Here is a 23871-nt window from a genome sequence, read left to right as displayed (position 1 = left end):
AAGGATTCTCCAGCCCTCAGACAAACAGGCGCACCACCGCGTGCTCCGTCCTTCAAAAGCCGTCCCTTTCACACCATTTCAAATAGTCTTTCGCTGTTAAAATGAAAGCAGTGTGGGGCTCTATACGCAAGAATCTCAAATAAAATGAATAATGATAAAATACAAAATATGACCTTGCTACTACCTTCACAAGCGATTAGGTTTTTAAGAGTCCTTGTAAAGTGCTGGTTAAAAAAAAAGTGTTTGTTACATATAAAAGAAAATGCAGCCATTTGTGTTCAAAGGTTTTGCTGTTTGTTTGCTTTTTATTTAGTTCAGTTTTTTTCTCTTCTTTTTCCTCTTGTGCTGGTGACCCCAGAAAAAAAGTGCTTTGGTTGCGAAAGTCATGTTTGACCCCAGCTCGGCCGACGAGAGCACGGGTTCTTCAGTGTCCACAAAAAACACAGAAAAAAAAACTAAAAAAAATAAAAATAAAACTCTGAATTCACCGAGGCAGAGAAAAAGTGAAGTTGCAGATGAACGTGTAGCTGGTCTCTGCATAGTAACATCAGTCCTCCAGTCTGTGCCATTGACATGTGTACCTGTACAGGGGGGCTGGGGTAAGGCGGGGCCCTACGGGGGGGGGGGGGGGGGAGGGGGGCTAGACCAGGTTCTCCACGCCGGGCAGGGGCTGCTGTGTGGGACCCTGGGCCTCGGCGCCACCCTGCTGCTGGGCCAGCTGCAGGACGGGCATGTTACAGAGCGGGCACACCTTCCTCACCTCCAACCACTTAATGAGGCACCTGAACCGCGAGAGAGGAGGGAGAGAGGGAGAGGTGGAGAGAGGAGAGGGAGAGGTGGAGAGAGGAGGGGGGGAGAGTGAGGGAGAGAGGGAGATGTGCAGGGGGGAGAGAGAGGGAGAGGTGGAGAGAGGAGGGGGGGAGAGTGAGGGAGAGAGGAGGGGAGAGAGAGAGAGGGAGAGGTGGAGAGAGGAGGGGGGGAGAGTGAGGGAGAGGTGGAGGGAAGAGGGGGGGGAGAGAGGCAGAGGTGGAGGGGAGTGAGAGGGGAGAGAGGGGGAGAGGTGGAGAGAAGGAGTGAGGAAAAGCCAGAAATGAGAGTGAGCAAAAGAGAGGTGAGAGAGAGAGAGGAGAGGGAGATTGAGACATGGAGGTTATCTGAATTGCACATTGAGGATATTTGCCGGTCTAAAACATTGTTATCGCACGATAAGCTTTATCACCCCCACTGAAATCAATGCCCTGCTGTGTGACAGAACGCTCTACCAGGCTGTGTGTGTGGGAACCGGGTGTCCACACACACAGTCTGGCGCCCGAGCGTGAGCAGAGGTACGTGCTCTGCCTCGTTCTCAGAACTTCTGGCTGTCTCCTGCAGCCAGTGGGATCTTTATTTCCCCATATTACAGCAAACACATGTCCAAGTGCTATTTTTCAGCTGCGAGCATCAATCAATCAACTGCAAATACCGTAAAATGTACGCCTGCGTTCAATATTGGGCCTACATCAAAGAATAATCACACAAAATGACCCCAGTTGTTTTTATAAGACACTCCCTGCAGTGCTACCGTAAAAGCACTCTTGAACAGGTGCTACCAAAAGAACCAGTTCTAAAAATGTCTCACTCTCCTTTGAGTATTTCCTCCATCAGATACCCTCTACAGAATCCTGCATTATATAATTATAATAATTCTCTTTTTTTTTTAAATCCCTTGTCCACCACCAGCTCAGTCTCTTCTCTAAGAGCCAAAACAAGTCGACAGCACTTGCCTGGATACTAGGACAGATTAACATGTGTTAACACACACACAAAGCACAGTAAATAGTCTTAATGGCAGCCATTTTAAAATATCTCCATTTATTTTGCTGGGAGCCATTAGCCATCCCTTAACAAACCGTACTTGTGGTATCTCACACTTGCATGGACTACAGATGAGGCGCTAATGGATTGTGAGTGGCAAACACTCACCCCTATGAGGCATCAGGACTATAAAGGCCTCTTTCCACTGGGAACAATAACCATAACAATAACTATAAAATTATTGTTACAGTTACAATTAATTGAAGTGTCTACGTTACAACAATATCAATAAAAACAGGCTAGAAAGATTAAGACGGACATGATACAAACGGATGTCATTTGGCTGAAGCTCTGAGCGAATTTTGGAATACTTCGAAGATAACAAGCCTAACCAAGCACTGCAGGAAGTGTCTATTTATTGACAGTGTGCAACAATAAATCCTTCATTGGAGTGTTTGTTAGAGAACAATTAACATATGCTAGTTATCACTTGAGGTGACTGGCCTTACTGTTAACAAGGGACTACAGAAGAAAATCCGCTCCATTTGTAATTACCATACATTTCCCTTAAACTACATGAAACACATACACGCAGTGTGGCAGGATGTGACACTTACTTCCTGTGAAAGGCGTGTTTGCATGGGCATATCCCCAGCTCGTCTTTCTGTTTGAACTCCTCCAAACACACCGCGCATATCTGCAGAGGGAGACAACACCAGAACACACTTCCTTTACAGAGGCCGTGAGCACAGTCACGCACGCGGCACAGGGATCCTCAATCACTTCAGCCTTCAGCAGAGGCTAATTATTCCACAGATTAATTAGTCTAAGAATAATTTCTCAGAACAGAATATCCAAGTCCTGCTCCAAGAGGGAAGAAATTAATTCTCTCTCCTCGGTGCGAGACAAAGAACAGAAGAAAGAACGCCTACGCTTAGGAGAGGACGGCTGATTCGAATGGCCGTGTCCTGCTAGTCTGGGTATGAGGAATGACTTCTGATTGGCTATATTTAGCATGTGACCTTTGGGTAGGTGAGATCTGCCTCCTTGTTCCCAGGGGAGAGGGAAGGTGCTGGTTAGCGTGTAGGCCCAGCGGGGTCTCCAGGGTGAGAGAAGCCAGCGTCTCACGCAGAGGCGCCCCTAAAAGCCCTCTCTGAAGCATCTGGTTCTCAAAAAAGCAGGGCTCTCGCACGTCAAAATACGCCGTAAAGCAAACCCACATTTTCAGTTACCAGCTTTTTCTCTCACTTTGGGAGGGACAGCTGTGTTCTGTAAGCCGTTCCCGTTACCCAGCGTCCTCCACTGCTCTGGGAGAGCGCAGCGTCCTCCAGTGATCTGGGAGAGCACGGCCTCCTTCACGGCTCTGAATTCAGAGCTAGAGGCACGCCCGCATTCCTCCCCGAGGTATCGAAAACATGAACGAAACCGCGCAAAACCGTCTGCGCTAGAGGGGAAAAGAAATGAAAAGGGATCTACACACACACACACACACACACACACACACACACACACACGGTCACGCCGCATGCCCGCACAGTGTGGAGCAAAACAGCGACAGAGAGAGAGAGCGACGGGGAGAGAGATTAACACGTGTAACGAGAAGCACAGAAGAGCTGAGGCAGCCCTCTGTTTGTGTGTTATTGAACGGCGATACGGCAAAGAACATTCTGGAGACTGGAGGGTGTTGGGCGCCAGGAGTCGTCTAAATGTGAATTACATAACAGAGGCAGGCGCCATCTTCCAGCACCACCCCCAGAGACTCCCATGGCTCCCTGTCCTGGATTCCAGCCCCCCCCCCACCCACCCCGACCCGCCCGCCACCCCCCCTCTGCCTCAGGGCACAACACGCTCTAAGTGTGTTGACAGCTTTTTCACCACTGAACCGGGCAGAGTTCTGTCCTGGCGGCCACGGGCCCGGGCGAGAGCGGGAGGGTCCAGCTGTGCGGTGTCAGCCGGGCGCTGCGCTCGCTCCGAAAGGACGAAAACATCCGCGGCGCCTCCCCGGGACTTTCTGCGCCGAACGCCGTCCCCTTGAGCAGGGGCGGCTGCCCCTGGACCGCGCCAGAGTGGAAGCCGCCATAGCGGGTCCAGTCGCGCTGGAGAGCGGAGGGGGCGTTAGCCGTCCTGCTTTACATGACTTGTTTTTCCCCCGCAACCCGTTTCTTCATAACATACAATTAGGTCCTGTCCCTTCTCCTCAAAATTCACTGCAAACTACTCACTGAAGGCCCTAAATGACTGAGTAAGTACCGTATTAATGCACTGCGATACTGGCCATGCTGGTCCTGTTTACGCAACTGTTACGCGTTTATAACGTTAGCCACTTTGGATTCCGTTTAAATGAGCTGCGCTACTAGCTTTAAGAGGACAATGGCAAGGCAGTCTGGATTTCGCTAACTGTCTCATGCCTCGCAACTCGGTAAGGCGAATGGAGAAACAAGGCAGGGCTGTGCCTGCATCCAGTGCTCACATACAGGGCTTACCTTTGTGTGCGTGAACAGTGCGTTCGTGTGCGACTGTGTTTGTGTGCTTACGTGTGTTTGTGTGCGTGTGCCGGCTTGTGCGCATTTGTGTGGTTAAGTGCGACTGTGTGTTTGCATAGTGCGCATTTGTTTGTGTTTGCGTGTGTTTGTGTGTGCACTGTTTGTCGTTCACTAACAAGAAACAGGCAGTGAACGAGAACAAAACGTGAAACAAGTTACTTTTTAAAGGACCTGATATATTAAACATAATTATTATTATTTTTTTTTTATGAAGCAGGCACTGAAAAGGAGCAGCAATCGCACTGAAGCTGTTCCCAAACAAATGAAGTCCACTGCAATGTGCTTAAATAAAGATAAGTTCCATGAGTTTCTTTGGACAGAGGCAGCTATTCATAGCAGAGGACTTTCGCTTGTCTTCGCATTCAGCCTTCAAATGCGGCCAAAGGGTCATGTGACTATCGCAGGAGGCTCCGATGACAGCGTGGGGCACGCGTGGACGGCTGGTGCCTATCCTGCGCCATTTCCAACAGCGGCGCATGGATGTGAACAGCTATCGGTGCTGCCCGCTGATTAGCCCACCGCTAATCGCCTGCCATTCCCTTCCATAGATAACGCGCGCACTCAATACTACACTAACTACAGCATCTACACTAACTAATACTACACTAACTACAGCTACCGGTAACAGACAGCAGCCGTGCGGCCGTGCCCATAAAACGCCATAAACCCGCCGTTAGCCTGTCAGCCCGCGGCTGGGCGGTGCCAGCGGGGCGCGTGCGGGCCCGCATTAGCCTCTCCCTGCCCGCTTCGTTTCTCTAAACCGTGTTGCGTGCGCGGCTCGTTGGCAGCCAGCCGTCCGGTCGGTCGTCGGGGGGGGGGTGGCGACGGCAGCGTTAAGAGGCGGCACGTCTCCGCGGGGACGCGTCTGCTACGTGCCGGTCTCTCAGCCGCGGCGACGATGAAGCGGGAGGCTCTGACATCAGCACCAGTTTGATTGGCTCGAATTCCACCGGCGTGTGAATGACGCTGGTGGCCTTTGTGTACGAGCTTCTCCCTCATGCCATGCTATAATAGGCGGCCTGTAATCTTCCGTTGGCAGACCAACTCTGATGGCAGGCTGACATTGTCCTACAGGGCAACTCAATGACAGGTTCAGATTCTGCCACAGGTAGACTACTGTATGTGACAGGCTGACATAGCCCTACAGCTCAGTCCTCGGGTATGGTGAAATTCCCCCACAGTTAGGCTAATCAATGTGATATTTTGACACGGTCCCCAACAGGTCAGCTGGCATTCTTGTTAATGACAGACTGAGATATGAATGGGCTTATGTTTTGGGCTTAGGACAAAGGCTGCCGCGTCCTCCATTATTTAGCAAAAACACTGTGATACTGAAACTCCTGAAACTCAGCATACAGACACCATTTCCCTGCTGTGGAGAGGCCCCACTCAGCCCACTTCACATGTTTTACACATGCATCCAGTCTTTACAGTGCATGAGAACGTCAAACAAAAAAATCCTCAAAATCTCTAATGTCCTCGTAATGTCAGTACACAGTCAGGTCATGCCTGAACCATATAGACACACACACACACACAACATATGTACACACAATTCAACAATCTACTGATTGTTCAAGTGAACTAGGTGCCCTCAGGTCTCATTTTGAGTCATCTCTCCTACATGACACGTAAATGTATAATCTGGATTATTAATATTCCAATTGAACACATACACAGACAATTTTTATGGTAAAATGCAATTTAACAAATATCCTGCCCAGACCACACACATTAGCAAATCAGGATCCTCTACTGGAAATGGGAATGGATACCATGCCAGTTGGGAATGACCCGTGAGCAGGTCACCGTTATCCAGGCCAGCGTTTTCCTGACACAAAAAATCCAAGCGAGGGACAAAGCGGCAAAGTGCTGACCCCGAAAGTCACGGGACGGGGACAGGGGCCGGGCAGCGGGGCACCGGCGTCCCGGGGAGCGTGCCCGGCCCGGAGAGAGAGAGAGAGAGGCCCCTCGCCGCCATTGTCTCCACGCTGCAGCGTCTGAGCCACAATGGAGGCAAAGTGCTACAGTGACATTACTGTACAGCACCAGGCCCTGCTTGATCCGCTGCGGCAGCCCCGTCAAACCCACGCCATTCACACTGGTGTAGCTCTGTGCCAGGAGACACACATCTGCCCATAAGTGTGCCGTTTCTACACAGTCTCAGGTAAGGCTACTCCCCCCCCTGCTGGACCACTACTGGAGTACAAATGCAATCCAGGTACACTGTAGCTTCTGCTGAACTGGAGAAGCTATTCTTTACTCTCTGAAAAGCATGAGAGGAGAAGTAGTTAGGACGCCCAATTTGAAATCAGAAGGGTATGGGCTTGAAGCCCTCCATTACCTGATACCCAGGTGGAGAGGCTTCTATTAAACTGTGAGCTGTGAGTCAGCAGGTAGCCTACATGTAAATCTGTGCACCCACCAATTTGACATTTCCACAGTATTTATTTCAAGAGTCTTCTTTTGTAGGGGAAGATGTAACCAAAGTTAGAGGGGAAAGAACAACAATGTGTCCTTAACTTTGACTTTCAAGTCAATGCAAGTCTTGCTAATTTTCCTCAGTTTTGGCAGTTACTTTTAGTGGCTGCTGAACTTGCCAAACTGCAAACTGAGTTTATGCATCATTACGGATAATTTTGTATCGTCCTTTGGGCAATCGCGTTAACTGTCTCAAATTCCACTGTCAATGGGCGTGCCCAAAAGCCCGACCACACCAGCTGTATCCAATCCCATAAAAGTGCTAAATTAAAAGTAGGGTGAGGTAAACAGATAAGAGAGAGAATGCCTTTCTTTGCTGCACTCCGTGGCCAATGTGGCACCCGCCATTAACAGCCTTATACCGCTGATGTTCGGAGCCAAGCCGTGAAGGTCACTGAGCCCTCCGGGGAACGGTAGGGCCAATGGGTGAGGGGAGAGAGTCGCTCTGCGTTTGTGCTTCGGTCAGCTAAAGCTCAAGGCTATGTTTGTCCACTGCTGTGACTCAGAAAGACCAATTTATCACACACGCGCAAACAAATGCACAAACACACACACGCACGCGCTCGCACGCACGCATACAAAAAAGCTGCTGAAGTTCAGCCCACTGTTCCTCAGCCATTCCCAAAGCAAAACAGAAACAAAGCATGCCAGCTAAAACTGAAACTGAAAATGCCCATATTTGCATTGAAAAGGGTGCTGCTGGTTTCAGGGCAGAATTCTGAGAATTCAGAGTATTACAGGAACCTCAAGTTTTGTCATTAGCTTTGTCTTGCTAAGTAAACACATTACCTGGCATCTCGCTCCTTGAAACGCCCAGAACGCAAAACACACTCAAGCCTCCGGAATGCTTATAAATCTCTGATTCATACCTGTGCTTTCCACACTGTGACTAATTCAAATTGGACACACCAAGCTGACAGAGTGGAATTTTTCCATTCAGTCTCGAAACACGTGATTAGCTTGACTTTTCAGTTTTTGTTTCAGCTTCAGTTCATGTCATCTTAAATAGACAATGTAGCAACACCATTAAAAAAGAGCAAATTTTATAAAAACCGGTGCATACTTCAGGTGTCCGTCATCTGTCAGGAGTCGTTCAGGAAATAATACAAAAATACAAGTTGTTCTCACTCATCTGGCTGAACATTTCCCACGAAGTAGAAATAAGCTTGTATAAATCAATAAAACAAAATGGATCTCTTGGAAACTGGCGTTAGAACCTCTCCCTCAGACTACAGCTTCAACCGTGTGGTCAGAAAACCCGTCTCAGAGAGCCAATCGATCTGGGAACATATTTGTTTTTCTGGAACACATTTCCAGGTGCTGATACCAGCCTTCACACCAGGACTCCATGTTATGTTCGCTGTGCCCGATGACATTATTCACCCAGGCGCTACATGCCCTGAGTGCGGGTTAACCGGGTGCAGGGGGCTTGTTTACTCAGACTTGGCCCGCGGTGTCGCACGGGGCCCTGGGCATTCCTACGCAGCGGGACGGACGCTCTGGCGGTCACGTCGAGGGGCCCGGCCCACCGCGAGGGCTCTTCATTAGAGGGGACGCGCTAAGCGCGCCGAAGGCCCGCGCCAAGTTTGGGAGCCCCCCGAAGGAGAGGAGGAGGGTCAGGCGCTGCGGACGTGCGGCGAATGCAGCCAGAACACGCCGGGGCTCAATCTTTATCTGCGCTGTCAAACAGGAAACGCCTTCCAGCATTCCAGCCTGGACAAACAGACCCCTTTCTGTGGCTACTCATCTACTGCCACGGCTTCCCATTAAGGAAGAGAGGGACGGAGCAGGGAAAGAGAGAGAACTGTAGTCTGTGGAGCCTCAGTGTGTAAAATCGCACCGGGCCGTCTGATTAAATGTGAAATTTAATAATGGCGGACCGCTCTGTTTAAAGGGGCAAGTTCACTTTCAACCCCTTAAGGCGTGAGATCACAATACGTAATTAGAATGTTCTTAACTGAACATTCTAATGCTGATGTAACAATCACTGCTGGTTGAATAGCAACAGAGTTCTACAACACTGACTTCGAATTTTGGAGAAAAAAAAAATTCCAATAAACCTACTCTTCAAAGGGTTAAAGAAGGACGGCTCCAGAGGTTGACATTCCTCTGGCTAATAATAGTGCGTGGTTGCCGTTGCCGTCGGCTCCGCTCCCAGGCCGGCGGCGGCTCTGGTTTCCCGCCTCGCTGAAACAATCCAGCTCCCTGATTACTAAATGTCAACTGGCCCGGTAATCAGGAAACTGGGCACCCCCTGCCCTGTTCCCGAGGATGTACCGTTTCTTATCAGGTGTGCAATCTGACCACGCCACAGTTAAAGCATGTAGCCACCTCACAGGGATGGACCCGATTTGACTACAAAAGGGGAACTACAGCGCTACTCACAGAGCATTGGGTTCCTGGCTCAGACGCACGACTGACTATCACACATGTACGTGTTCAGCAAGGTGATTCAAAGACCGAACAAAAGAGCAGCTATGCAAAAAAGCCGTTAAACACAAGAGGTTAATTATTTTGCTTACCTCATGTAGATTTAGCTCCTTGACTTTTTCCTTCTGTATAACCTATTGGAGAAAAATAAAGAAAATAAGGCATTATTAGGCATCACAAAATTCAATGCTGTTCATAATCTCTGACTAGCAGAGGTCAGCCCGAAGGCTACAGAAGGCCAGAGTTTGCACATGCTGTAGACGGGTTTATTACTAAGGACCGATTTACATTGTATTATTCTGTTTCTGTTCATGTTAGCCCTATACATATGTTGAGAACTACGTGGACTAAGTATACACTATTTGAAAAATTAAAACTAAAAAAAAAAAAAGTAGAAAAAAAGCTTAACGATTACATTTGACAATCATTTTTAAAATACCGGGACTGAACTGTCTGGAAACATGCATACCCACATATTGGGAATATGTCAGGCAGAGAGACACCAGACTGAGAAGCAGAGAGGTCTGTCGTGGTAACAGTGTCAATGCTTTGGGGCCCGCATTGCAGGAGGGTCGTTAAGAACTTAACCCAAGACCCAGACACTCACAGCATCTGGGAAAGTCCACCAGAGAGCTTACATAACAGCGAAGGGGGCCACCACTCCCTTTGCTGGCTTTCTAATTAGCTCCAGGGGGGGGGGGGGGGAGGGGGGGAAATAGCAGATGGTCCCCCGGCTATTTCAGGTGTGATAAGCCTACCAATGCCTCCTCATTAAAAGACTTCGGGTTACGTCACCCCCCAGCAAAACAAGGGATCTTGGATCAAGGGACAGAATGCTCCAAGGACAGCCAACTTGGCAGGGCGTGGGCATTTAGAACGGGATACAGGACAGAGTTCTGACGACCCAAAAATAAACATGCGTATTAATATGTATGATATGCATATACAAACATGAATATTAATATGAACGTACCTGCTTGTAGGCGTAGAGCTCCTTGTGGGCCTGATGCCGTAACCTAAAGGGCGACCAAGAGAGGAGAGACTCTTTTTTTAGTACAAGGACGCCACAAACCAAAACACACTTCCAAAAAATAAAAAAAGAACCTGAAACAAGAAACAATGACAAACTGACTGCAGAGTTTTCAATAAATAAAATGTTCATTTTTAAAACACAAAACACTAACTTTTTAATAAATTAAATATAAAACAGCAAATAGTACACGATGTCCAGGGAAGCCAGTTGGCGTATTAGAAAAATTGCTTGCAATCTGAGATCAAATGAGAGGCAGCAGCTATTTGCAGACTTGTATACAGTCTCAGCTGCCAAACTGCTTTCAATAAGGTGAGACAGAAGCACCATTCTACTGAGTGATGGCTTCGAGATCAAAGCACTTTGACTGCATGAAAACAGACGCCATGTGGAATCTATGAAAAGAAACCCTGCGCGCTTGCTGTGTGTGTGCCGTCTTCATTATATATGAGTACAATATCAATATTGCTCTGTATATATATGAGATGATTAACCTCGCTGACCCAACCTTGACAAAGCACCCCGTGGGTTGGCTGCCTTCAACTTGAGCATGCTGTTTATCAATGCGTGTGAACTTCTGACCTCCCGCCCCTGCTGTCTTACAGAAGAGATTCAGTACACGGACTGCAGTGTGGACCGAGTCCTTGGATATTCAACTCAATTTGATTCAAACAGCGCTCATTCAGTGTGTCTTAGCGCCTCTCTGTGCCGCTGCTAAGCTGCATTCTGGGAAAAAAAAAAGGAAAACAGAATAGCAGTTGTTGGAGGTGACTCACCCCTCCCACTGCTATAAGGCAGGTTCTTTTGCTATGTAAGCAATGGCGCCTCATAGCTGTGTTCGTTAGCGCACGTTCCCCTTGCACATCTAACCAGAGCCGTAGCAGCCCGTGGGCCCCATTTCTGCTGATGGGTCATGTGCGCCACGGTCGAGACCCTCCTTTCAGCCAATCACAGGCTGCGAAAAGGTTCACTCCCCAGGAAATGGGAGGGGGGCATAGCGACCTCTATTTGAGGACATCACACGAAACCTTTACACTGTGCAGATTAATGGTCATCTCAGTTAAAGGCAGCCAAGCATCACCAGGTAACAGAAGGTTTGTTATTGTTGTGACAGCACCCCTAGGCCCTTTGAACTCAATGTTTGGGGGTGTGTGAAACAGAGAGTAACTCTGTGCTGTAGAAACCTACTTGAAATCTATCAGCTATGTAGAGGTGACATGCACACAGCAAGAAAACAATCAGTAAATACTGAGAACTTCTGTAACTACCACCTAGAAAATGTGTGTGTGTGTGTGTGTGTGGTTTGTGAGGGGGGTGGGGGGGGTGGCAGCGAAGGACAACCCTCCACTTTGGGCACACTTACAAACTACAGATGAAAATCATTAACGTCAACAATTTTCAGCAAAATGCAATATGAAGCTAGCTGCTTAAGGTACTGCTAATTTATAAACCCTTATAATGTTTTTGTGAAGTTAAATACAGCTGGTTAGCTATATTATAGCAAGCCAAGCGATATTAACTTTGTTCATCAGGCCAAGACAGACATAGACCTCAAATACGTAAACAGAAAATAATGGGGGATTTCAAAAAAGAAAACAACTAAAATAACCAAAAATAAAACGAATAAACAGTAAAATGCAAATGCTTTCGGTTGGTATCATTATGAGCGAAAGATGAACAAGGCCGACATACGACACCAGTGGTGTGGTGTGTTATGTCTTAGACCAAGCTCCTTTCGCAGAAATCAATGCACATAAACTTCGACGAAACAAAACGAGAGAGAAAGAAAAAGAGAGAGAGAGAGAGAGAGAGAAAAACATGGCTTGAGATTTACCTCCATAACAAGTAACCTTAACCTCTCGGAGCAGAGAGGGTGGGATCTGTAAAACAAGCAGCACAGTCTAGGAGAGACACTGACATTCTGAAAGAGACCAGCAGGTAAAGGTGCAGAAACTCCCTTGTCAGGGCATGTAGGGGAAAGGGTGGCCATTCCAGTGTGTGGGGGGGGGGGGAGGGAGGGGAGGGGCGATGAGCCAATGGGAAAATCAGCCAATTACCTCCGCTCCTGTCTGTCACACAGTCAGGAGTGGAGAGCCTCCCCATTGAATTCCAGGTAATGCCACATCAAGCTGCTTGCAAATGAAAGCATTCCCTTGTTTTAATAAACGTGAAACACAAGAGAGCATTTCTGGACTGGCGCGGATGTGAATGCGGGCTTCATATCGTGACTGAGTGAGACAAATGGCGTCCTCTCTCGGAATGTGCCGGCGAGCGGCGGGAGTACTTCGCGAGCATGTGACGGGTCTGCGGGCGAACGCGGCGGGGGGAGTCGCGACGAGCCGCCGAGCTTCGGGCCCCGCTTCGGCTCTCCCCGCTAATCTCTGCCGGAGGTAAACAGGGAAGCCGTTCGCGGGTCCGCTCCAGTGCGCGACTCCCCTCGCCCCGCACCCGCCCGACCACGCCCTCCAAAGCAGCCCGATGCTAATGTCCAGCCAATCCGTGCTAGCTGGGCTCAGAAACCCAATTTTACTTACTGGAGTTAACTGTAGGGTTGCAAAGGGTCTGAAAATTTCCGGAAACTTTCCATGGGAATCTTGAGAATTTGGAACATTTTGCACAATTTCAATATAAAATGCTGGCTTATAATAGTGAATTATTTTGTGGGGAAAATACAGATAGATATTGTGCCATTACTTGGTTAACATATTCCCATTAATGGGAATTCAGCAAAAATACAGTGAATTATTTCATCAGAGGGAACACACTATTCAACATTCCTGTTTTTATTTTGTTCAGTGAAGGAATCCCATGGATTAAGTAAACACATTAATCTGAACTTCAACTAAAAGCAAAATTGTTTTTGATTTCTATTAGTAGGTTTCATGTGGTCAAAGGTTTACATTTCTACATGCATATGGCATGGTAACCTCCTATATATATTCCCTTAAATTCCTGTGTATTCCTGTTAATTTCCATGGAAAGTTTCCACCCCTGAATATTTCCAGAATTTTGCAACCCTAGTTAACAGCAGTACATAAATGAGAGATGAGGCTTGCAAATAATGAGGTCATCCCATCTTGCAAGGAGCTAAGGTTAAATGTTTGCCCAAGAATTAGGTTCTGTGGTAAATGTGTAATATGTGATCCCTCCACAGTGCTCAGAAGGCTATTTAAGGCTAAAACCTTCTACAGCCCACACCTGTTTTCAATAACAGGATGACTGAAAATGAGCCAGGCAAAATGGAGTCTGCATGTGGCAAAAATTTGTGAAAGGCTGAAGAAACCCCATTGGCCAAAACTTAGTGAAGTGCAACTGGCTGGTTAACAATGCATTAGTTGGCCAATGTAGCAGGAGGGAGACTGCATCTTTAAAAGCTTCTCAGAGTTCAGCTCTACGTGATTTTTGTACACCAGTGACTTGGTAATCTGACCACCTTTGTATAGTAAGACACTGTGCTTCTTTCATACAATTTGTGGGAAACGGGCGGCAAACCCGAAACAGGTCGGATGTTGAATGAATCGGAAAAAATAGACTTACCAACTCCCCCGCTGGGTAGCTTGGGTTTGATTGACAGCAGCTGGTTCTCACTGTCTTTGGTAAGAGATGCTACAATTGCACGTTATTTCTATAGCGAGCCGGTGCCAGGGCTGACTCTTTGGCAGCGCTAGGCACAGAAGGGGGACTGGAGAGGCTTGTCTGAAACAAGGGCAGCTGCCAATGGGCCAGCAGGACAATCAAGATCCTCGCTTTTTGCACTGTAATGCCCTGACTTTAAAAAGCACCTAGGGTTGTTGTCTTAAAAACAAAACCAAAAAATCCCTTTATCACCAATCTCCCTCTGTTTGATTTTCAAGAGCCTATTGACTGTGCCCACAATTCAGTTAAATCCCTAAGTACTGTATACACAGATGGTGTCTGGTTGGAGTTGCTTGTTTATTATACCAAACCACTTGTTTGTTCTGAATAGAATTAGCCATTTTCTTCACATACCCACGATGAATGAACCCTTTTAATGTCATACAGAGAGACATTATTATCTCTTAATCTGCTTTGGGGCTTTTTGCTTGGGAAAGTTCAGCTCTTTTTCAAAGACAGAAGTGAGCATTTTTTAACTCTTGCAGCAAGTGTATTATTTTAACTGAAGCAACAATAGAATCATTTTGTCTGCTACCAATTTCATTTTCGTTTTGGTTCTATATAACTTAAAATTTATTTAGGCAAAGTCTGAAAATACAGTTCAAAAAAACAAACTATCCAGGGCCACACGCATTAGTATTTTTGAAAAAAACTGGCTTTGCATAAATTGATGTGCAGATTAATACATTAATCATTATAACCAGACTATATTCAAATAACCCTATGTATTTACTAAGGAAAACAACCCCAGGTGCACCCTAAAACAGGGACAGTACGTTTTTTTGAAACAGAAAGGGGGAGTAGAACATGGTGTGCCAATCAAACTTGGTGGTTTGCCAGTGTTTAATCTCCACATGCTCCCTCACAGATACTGAGCAATAGCATTACTGATGGAAGCTCTTACATAAGAGTTACCACAGTGCATTCCCTTTGTTTACGCTTTATCTAGATGTGATTGGGCACTACAAACTACCTATCCACACAGACTTATCCTAAACAAGCGTTACGCTATGACAAGGCTGTGCAGTTGCTAACAGTCAGATTTTTACATGTTACAGGTAAAGCAAATTGACTGAGGAGGAAAAAAAGACTACCGTTTTGATGCGTAAAAAACAAACTGGCTTATTACTAGTTTTCCAGCTGATGTTTCTATGACTATTGTGTTGCTAAGTGGATTTTGAAAGGTGGATTTCTCAGATTATCAAGTCAGTAAAGGTATTACCTTCTCCAAACTGTGCTGTGAAACCTTTTAACCCTCTGTGGAAAGCCTCTGTTAATGTTTAACACACAGCAGCACCACAACAAATGAAACAAAACAGCAGTAGAGAAAATAAAAGGCATAAAGAAAAAAAAAAGCCACACAAGTAAAATACGGAAATTGCTCAAGATCTTCAGATGTAGTACTATTATTTGAAAATTCATTTTTCACTTTAATTTTTAAAAAATTTATACAAAAAAATTAAGGGGGGAAAATATTAAATTACTGGTTGGTGTGGTTAAAAGTGAACCAAATGGCAGTATCCAGTACTGAATTGCATTAAAAATAAGACTCACTTCAGATGGCTTAGCCTTTTTCATTAAGATAAACCCTGGTACATTACAGGCCTACATCTATAAACCTCCTACAGTGAGGAGGCAGATGCAAAGGCAATGTTACTGAACAGAAAAGCAGAAAATACCCAATTGGGAAAGGATTACAAAGCATTACATCAGCATAATTAACTACCCAACAAAACTTGAACGAGCAGCCATAAAAAGAAGTGAAGAGCAGTGTTTCGATACCTCACGGTAGCGCCTGCTAAAATGTCCGAAGAAAGACACATATATATACACTGCACTAGCTGTCAGCAGAAGATATTTAAAAGTGCGGTTATGTAATTGTGAGAAACGCGAGTGCTAGCCTGTCCGCAGCTCGCGTAGCTAGATGGCCCCCGCCGCGGCCCCTGACCCCGACGAGGCGGCGAAACGGGGGCCGACTTCGCGCCTGCAAGCGGCTCCGCGTTTTAGGCGTACGCGGTACCGAGGCGCTGTGCTGCGTGAGGTCGAACCGCTAATTAAATCCACCGCTCAGGGCCTGCTAAAGGGCTGACACCTCACCGGTGTAGCTCTACGCGCTGGCGGGCGAAAGGCTGACTTTATCATCGGTTCCCTCCTGAATGGAGATCCCCCTTACGAAACTCAACGCAGCGGTGATCAACGCAGGACTGACTCCATTAGAGCAGCAGAGCGCCGTCTGTGGGCGGCGCCCGACTTCACCGGACCGCGCCAGGGTGCGGCAGACCGCGCCCAACAGAACCACACCGTGCCATACTGTGTCTAAGAGCACCAGACAGGGCCTGATTTTACCACACTGTACCAGAGTCCACCAGTGACAGACTGTTGTGAAAGCCTGCACTAAAACTAGGAAACCACCTAAGTTCCCTGAGTCTGCCTCTGCTGGCACAGACAGCTTTAACAGAAGATTAAAAGCAGTTCATAAGCAAGAAAGGCCCTGCTCAACTGTAAATAACACCCACAAACAATTCTGTCTGCACAAATTATTAGACCTCTTCATGCTCAGCCACAGCTGTAACGTGTCTGCAGTACAATGCAGACAGGGTCGTTTGCATCATCTCACCTGGACGTGGCCGCCCCCACTATCTAAGCGTATTTCACTCACTGGTGATCAGTCTGCTGCCAACAGAAGCACCAAAACATAGAAGCAAAAGACCTTTGGAACGCATTTCAACCGCAACAACATCTGACCGGCTTCGCTTCTTCTAAGAAACGTCAGCAGCGAAACCGCGGAAGAACGCCAGCGCCGTGCCGCCAGGAAGAGCAATGTCCGCGAACTCCGTGTCTGTGTCATCAGCCGCTGCGGTGACCTTTGAACTCACGCACCGGACAGCCAGTGTCCAAGCTCCCTCCAAAAAAACCCAATGTTTATACAAACAGACTGTGGATTTTTACCAACAGTCGTCATTTAAGATAAGTGAAAGTGCATCTGTTCCTCAGGCAGACACACTTATTTAATGAAATGGCAACCATCTGAAGTGAGTTTCCCAAGTCAATCATGGAGGAGTCCTCAAATGTGTTATATATTTGCACTAATATTTATTGCACTAAATATTAAGAAGGGGGGGGGAGGGGCATTGGAAATAAAAAAATAAAAATATCAAGAAAATCGTGTGGCATTAAAACACGTAAAATAAACGCACGGCGTGTGGCCTGGGTTGAGAGTGTACATCTCGGACTCTCGGGGTCTTACCTTATGAGGTAGCAGCAGAAGAGCAGGCTCAGGATGAAGACGAATATGGCCGTTCCGAACACCACGATGTAGATATTGAGGGGCAGGTTCTGAAACCCGATGTTCGGCATTCTGAAGCTGTAGTGCTGGAAGTCTGAGCTCATGGATATGCTGTGAGAGAGAAACGGAGAGAAGGAGAAAGGGGGAGAGGGAAAGATCAGCAAGCGTTTCAACGGTGTAAATAAGTACTGTTAGTCTGTTAAATATTTCCTCTTCCTGACTGTTTGACATATTAACTGACATATAATGGCTCACAGGTCTTTCAGCATATTTGCTTTTATTTTCTGAAGTGTAGATAGATAGGTTCCATTCTTTCACCTTATCTATCAAACAATGCTCAACAGGTTGAAATGTTTACACGCTCAGTTGTTGGGTATTTGCACTGTAGCACCATTCAAGCTACAAACAGCTCCGGCTCTGTGCTGTACTGACCACGACTACATATCCAAAACACAGCTGCAGTCGGGGCACATGCCACACAGTGGCTAACTCAAGAAATTAGCCCCAAATAGTACACACTCTGCCTTTCCATTAGCCTCCGCTACTTCAATGCGCTCTCATCTCAGCGCTCTCATCTGGGCCCACTTTCGTTCTCAGCCGCCGCTACCGCTGGAACGTTGAGCGAGGCTGCAGAATTCAAACGTGTGCCCATTCATTTTCAGTCAAAAAAAAAAGGACTGACAACTGTACACCCACGGCGAGGCTGGAGAAAGTCTGGGACTGCTGCCCATCACAGCACAGAAAAAAAACAATCCCGAGTTTTCACACAGCAGCGATGCTTGCATTAAAACTCCGCCCAGCCGGTCACTGAAAATCGCTGCGTCCTGTGGCTTTCCGTGCCCATCTCTTCCCCTGCCCACGCTTATGCTAATGTCAATGCTAAAGCTAAGGCCTTCTGTGCCCATCTCTCCCCTGCCCACGCTTATGCTAATGTTAATGCTAAAGCTAAAGCTAAGGCCTTCTGTGCCCATCTCTTCCCCTGCCCACGCGTATGCTAATGTTAATGCTAATGCTAAAGCTGAGGCTCCTCTGGAAGGACGGTTTCCGTAGCGACCTCAGACACAGAGCAGCCAGTTCAGTGAGGCAGTGTGCCAGCCTCTGTTCGCTCCCAGGCGGTTCCGGCTGCCTGTTTCCGGGTATCCGGTGAATCCCACGCCCCCTCCCCCCCCCGGCCGGACCTCCAGCTCCTGCCTCCCACGCACCTCCCGGGGGGAGGTACACGTGGTGTGGGTCTGGTAGGCCGGGTACTTCAAGGGTCAAGAGTTTGGATAGCGGTCGCCCATAATGGGGGGGTGGGCAGGGGGGTATGGGCAAGGATGGAGGTCTCGGGTCATCATCCCACACTCTCCGTAACCTTCGCCCCCCCAGCCCTGAGGCTCCGCCCCTTCAACCAGCCAGCGTCCAATGGGCAGCGATGGCCAGGTCTGAAGTCTCAGGTTACAAAAGTTTAAAGAGCCATAACTTTAAATAGCTGCTCCACTGACAAAAAACCATCGTCTCATGCATTCTTCCAAGGAATATCTTTTCTTAGAATCTGCAGACAGAGGCCCACGCCCACATGGTGGGTCAATCGTCCGCACGCTGTTTTTCTGCAGGAGAGGCAGGGCTGTTCAGCACCTAGAACTGCCACAAGTGTAGAATCAGTTTACTGCATTTACAGACATTACACGTGTAAATGACTGGTGGGAGGTGTTCTATGATCTGGTGAGCTATGCTGGTTTTGTGGGGACACCGATTCTGAAAGCCTTAATCATTCGATCGCGTCCAGACTATTTGACTTTTATTTGCAATTCTACATAAAGTTTTACTGCACATCATATCACATATGCAAAGATCAGCACATTTCGATATGGTTTATGGGTGAGGCACTGCGTTAGTAATCAAAAGTGCCTCGGAGGAAATCCATCATGTTCAACCCCAGAAACAAGATCAAACCAAACCCTAATCAGGTTACAGGAGCCACCGGATTTCCGTTCCAAACACAACGTGTTCAAACCACTGCATTTGCATGAGTCAGTCCCGTCATCCTTTATGTTTATGAATACTCAAGCACTACAACATTCCACATAATCACTTCATCTTTTGGCTCAGCGTCTTCTGGGTGGCAAATCTTTGGTTACTCAACAGATGCACTGAAAGGGACACTGGCATTGTGCTAGTTTGGGCTAGTTAACTCCTCCCAGGTATTATATCGGAACTGACATGTTGAATGAAGAGTGGGAGATGAAGACGAGCGCTGAAGATCTTCACTACTGCAGGTTCCTGATTCAGATTCCTCTTTTAAGGGCCCTCTAAAGCAAATCTAATTTGTGTTGCAGGCAAGTAGCCTTTGCGTAGAGCTTGGGAAAGGTCCAGGTCTGTGGTCAGCTCATACTGCAAAGCTGCAGAAGGCTCACTGCGGTCTGATTAAGCCGCAGCGGTTTCTGTGAAGTTAAACCAGACGGCCCAGTTCACATCAAATTCTGCCCATCCCTAAACAAGACGCATTTTCTATTTTTGCGACCTGGCAGACCAGGCTACGATTGCGTAACAGGCAGGAAACGCGTGCCTGGCGACGGCAGGTAAAGAATGCATTGTCTTTATTTGGAATGAGCCGGGCGTCGAAAACAGACGAGCGCAGGTGACGGGGGCAGAGGCTTCATCGGCGCACTTGTAAGGCCGCTCCAGGTCAAGCTAACGACCAGGACCAGAGATGCACCGCAAACTCGAATTTTACTTTCCAACACCAGACATTCAACATGTGAACAGAACACCAAGTGCAGCAAGGAAGGGGGAAAAAAACTAGGCCTCAAGATCCAAAAATGGAACTGCCGTTCGACTTGATGGATAGTCCGTGGGTTAAGTGTTCGCCTCAGAGAACAAAGAGCAAAATTCATCCAATTTCAAGAAAAACTATTTGATTCAAAATGGGCCAACAAATTGCACTACACTCAACCAACAGTGCTGAATGCAAGGTGCAATATGAAAAGTAAAATGGTTCCCCAGAAAAAATAACCCCCAGTTGCAGTGAGCAGCGGTCTGTAATCCTTAAGCTAACGCACACTGCGGTATCCCACCGTGCTTCACTCTGCGGCGATTCGGCTACGTGCGGCACACGCAGCGACCGCGTTCCGTAACGTCGGCGCGTCGCATCGCCCGGGGACGTCATTAACTTCCTCCCGGTGTCGCGCGTTTATACTTCCCCCGTATCGCGTTCCTGCGGGGTACGGATGGCTCAGCTCTTTTTAAAAGGCACAGACTGCCCGGGCGGCTTTGAGGGCTCAGCAGTAAACTTAACTGGCTCACTCCGCTCGGGACAAAATGAGGACAGAGCTGCCGCTAACTGAATTAGCATAGCCTAAATGGCACAAAGACCCTGAGGACACCGAAATAAATATGGGTTTAATGAAAGAAGCCTTTTGCTTAACTCCATTAAACAAACAAAAATGGAAATCACTGCTTAATGTATGCAAATGCTTTTCAGTTACAGTACTTTTTCTAGCACCGAACATGTATTATCAACAAAGAACTATTTAAATCCAGTGACCCTTTGGATTTCTGTTTGTGAATGTTATGTTTTAAGTATCACCTTACTCGATAAATACTTCAATGGGGAGGACAAATCGTGTGGGGGGGTGAGCGATGGGGGTTTAATAGGGAAGGATGTGTCCCAAAAACCTCCCGAGGCATCGCCTTTAAGAGAGACAAGACACGTTGTCACTTGCAGCGGCAGTACCCCCTCGAGTCGCCCCACGCTCCGTATCAGGATTCGCTGAGCAGGAGCAGCTGTGAAACACCGGGTCGTCACAGTAACTGTATCCCGCGACGGTAAACAACCTCCTCAGGCTCCGCCTTTCATAGCAGAGCCAAGCCCTACCCCCCCCCCACACCCCCTGCCCCCTTTCAGCGCTCTGAGACAAATCTGTGGGGCGCCTTTGTCGGGGTAGATCCACGGCGGGGGGGGAAGAGGGAAAGCGAACGGACGGACAGGTCGAGCTCTTTTGCGCTCGGATGGCGGGAGGTCAGCCCATTCAGGAAGCCATTCGGCCGGAGCGGGGGGGCTCATGGGGGGGCCTGGCCGCAGCTTCCTGCTCTTTGCTCTGGAAGCTTCTCTCAGCGAAGGCTACCTCTCGCTGGGACATTGTGCGGCGGAGACGGACGCGCTCACAGCCGCGCTGTCAAAAGCCTTTCCGTCGCGGGCCGGCCGCGGGGCCGGCGGACACCTCTGAGGGCCCCGGGCCCTTTGTGAGGGGATGACAAATGCGTCACTGCGACAGGATGAAAGGGGCGCGGGGAGCGGAGGGGACGTCTGCTCCTCCCTGGCCGGAGCGGGCTGAATGGACGTCAGACGTTCTCACGCGCTCCTCTGTTCGGCGCATCCTTTCACTCGACGGCTGAATGAGGAGCCTTCGCCGCTTCGGCTCCCGCTGAAAGGACGCGGAACCGGAGAACCCCGAAAACCCCCAGGGGCTGACATCACTGCCGGCGTCAGGCGGCCCGTCAGCCTTTCGGGAGCGGTGGCTCCCCTCGGTCGGCGGTCCGCGGGGCCCCTGGCCTCGGTAACCGTAGAGGACGCGGCGCCCCAGGCCACAGGGCGCTCGGCGGTGTCCTGTAACACCACAAATCTGGGTCTCGCTTGACTAGACCTGAGGCCTCTGAACTAAGGGGGAAAGATTACCATCTCCCTCTCCTCATGTAATGTAGGTCAGGACTTCAAACACCTAAAATTCTCTCCTTCAGGAATTAACCATGAAAATATGAATATGAACATAAAAAACCTATAAATATGTTGGAATATCCCACAAATATGGAAAACATATTTCTACTAGTCTAAAAAGAAACATCTCTCGTTACAAGTATAGTCGCAATGATTCCTCACTAGGTCGTGTACGTGAGATCTAAGACACATTCACACCACGACTGTTGTTCTGCCACAAAAGCGTAAACACAAATCTCTCCCGGAATCCGACTTTTAGTCACGTGATGAGTAATGAGGTCAGAGGTCACAGCAGGGTAACGGGTTCATTAGTAACGTGCTGAAATGAACATTTGGAAAATAAACTTACTGATGAGTTAGCGATTGCTTTTATGTAGCCTACCATACACACGTAAAGGGCTGTGGAAAGAGCGAGGGAAGTCGACGCTTCTTCGTGCTCCCGTCCAGCAAAAAAAAAGAGATAAAACCAGCGGCGACAGGCCGGAGGCAGACCGCAGTCCTGGGTAAACACAAGCCTTTGACAATCTCAGCCAAGCCACCATAGAGGACGTGGAAAATGCAGAATACTAGAGCGAGCAGAATAATTCTCAGGCTCTCTCGAGCTGGCGGCGAATTCGCTGAGGATTTCAGGCGCCAGTTTCAGTTTCGCTTTGTTTTCGGAGCTGATATCTTCGAGCGTGTGCTGTGAGTGATGTTTCCTCAGACGCTGGCAGACGGGATTGGTAGGGTGGGGGGCTCTCAGGAGCAGCTGGAACTGAGAGAAGCCGTCTGCTGTGTCCTCTGGACGAGCAGGGTGGCCTCGGTGTTTATACAGCCAGCTCCGATAGGGCAGTGAAGCAGAACCACCCAGCGCACACGGACACATACACGTGCACTCACACGCGTATACAAACGTGCACACACACACGCACACAGAGCATGTACAAATACGATGTGTGTGGCAGGCACGAACATGCACACACATGCATAACAGACAGACAAACACACACACACCCTCACACACAAACACACATACGCACACACACACACACACACACACACACCGCCTCTCAAGCGCAGCCCAGCAGCCGCTCCACGGCCCGTGCAAACAGCGGCGAAGGGGAAACGGACGCTCCCCGCACCAAATTCAGCTCAAACGTTTGTTTTCTCTTCACGCCGTCTGGCTCATTCAAACCCGCACGCTCAATTAGCGCTTCCAACACAGCTTCCACTCACGCGCCGACGCGTGCGCTGCGCACACACAGGCGCACACACACACACACACAGCACTTCAGTCCTGCCAAAGAACTTCACATTCACTTTCAGTCCAACGACAAGCCGGGCCAAGAACTGCGTACGACGTGCCACCAGCAGTGGACAGCAACATAAAAATACGACACTGTACATGTTGTTTTCACCTGGCCTTTAAAAACAACTCAGCAGCACGCCTGAAGCCACACACTCTTTCCACTGTATGACCCTTATGTTTCTGCCATTTGCCATTAGCCTGTGGAAATTAACCGTCAAATTAAAGCCTCTGCAGGGCTGGTGTAATGCTGCATTTCAGTAAGTTCTACCTACGCTAGTTCATAAATGTGCCTTAAAGGTGGGTCGTGGTTTCTGCGCACAGTTAGCCTGTGAGACTGCGGTCGTTTCCTTACGCTGCAGCCGCGCCGCGCGGTCTCCCCCGTGAGGGAGAGTGTCACCGCACCGCACAGGAAACGGCTTTCAGCCGCGCCGCGCGGTCTCCCCCGTGAGGGAGAGTGTCACCGCACCGCACAGGAAACGGCTTTCAGCCGCGCCGCGCGGTCTCCCCCGTGAGGGAGAGTGTCAGCGCACCGCACAGGAAACGGCTTTCAGCCGCGCCGCGCGGTCTCCCCCGTGAGGGAGAGTGTCAGCGCACCGCACAGGAAACGGCTTTCAGCCGCGCCGCGCGGTCTCCCCCGTGAGGGAGAGTGTCACCGCACCGCACAGGAAACGGCTTTCAGCCGCGCCG

At 48.6% G+C, this 23871-nt stretch overlaps 1 protein-coding gene across 1 annotated transcript in view; it reads right to left on the bottom strand.

Annotated features, from left to right (window-relative positions):
* Nucleotides 1–621: 621 nt before the first annotated feature.
* Nucleotides 622–23871, bottom strand: part of rnf24 (ring finger protein 24) — a 31894-nt gene continuing 8644 nt past the window's right edge. Inside the window, exons 2-6 of the mRNA XM_035417736.1 lie at nucleotides 17162–17311; nucleotides 10222–10264; nucleotides 9341–9382; nucleotides 2412–2491; nucleotides 622–782 (exon numbers count right to left, since the gene is read on the bottom strand). Of these exons, the coding sequence (XP_035273627.1) occupies nucleotides 641–782; nucleotides 2412–2491; nucleotides 9341–9382; nucleotides 10222–10264; nucleotides 17162–17304 (450 nt within the window). The 5' untranslated portion in view covers nucleotides 17305–17311 and the 3' untranslated portion in view covers nucleotides 622–640. The remainder of the gene's footprint in view (nucleotides 783–2411; nucleotides 2492–9340; nucleotides 9383–10221; nucleotides 10265–17161; nucleotides 17312–23871) is intronic.

This window comes from Anguilla anguilla, chromosome 5 (assembly GCF_013347855.1).
Source record: "Anguilla anguilla isolate fAngAng1 chromosome 5, fAngAng1.pri, whole genome shotgun sequence".
NCBI classification, from domain to species: domain Eukaryota; kingdom Metazoa; phylum Chordata; class Actinopteri; order Anguilliformes; family Anguillidae; genus Anguilla; species Anguilla anguilla.
Note: the sequence above shows the minus strand (reverse complement) of the source record. Positions and strands in the feature narration are given on the sequence as shown.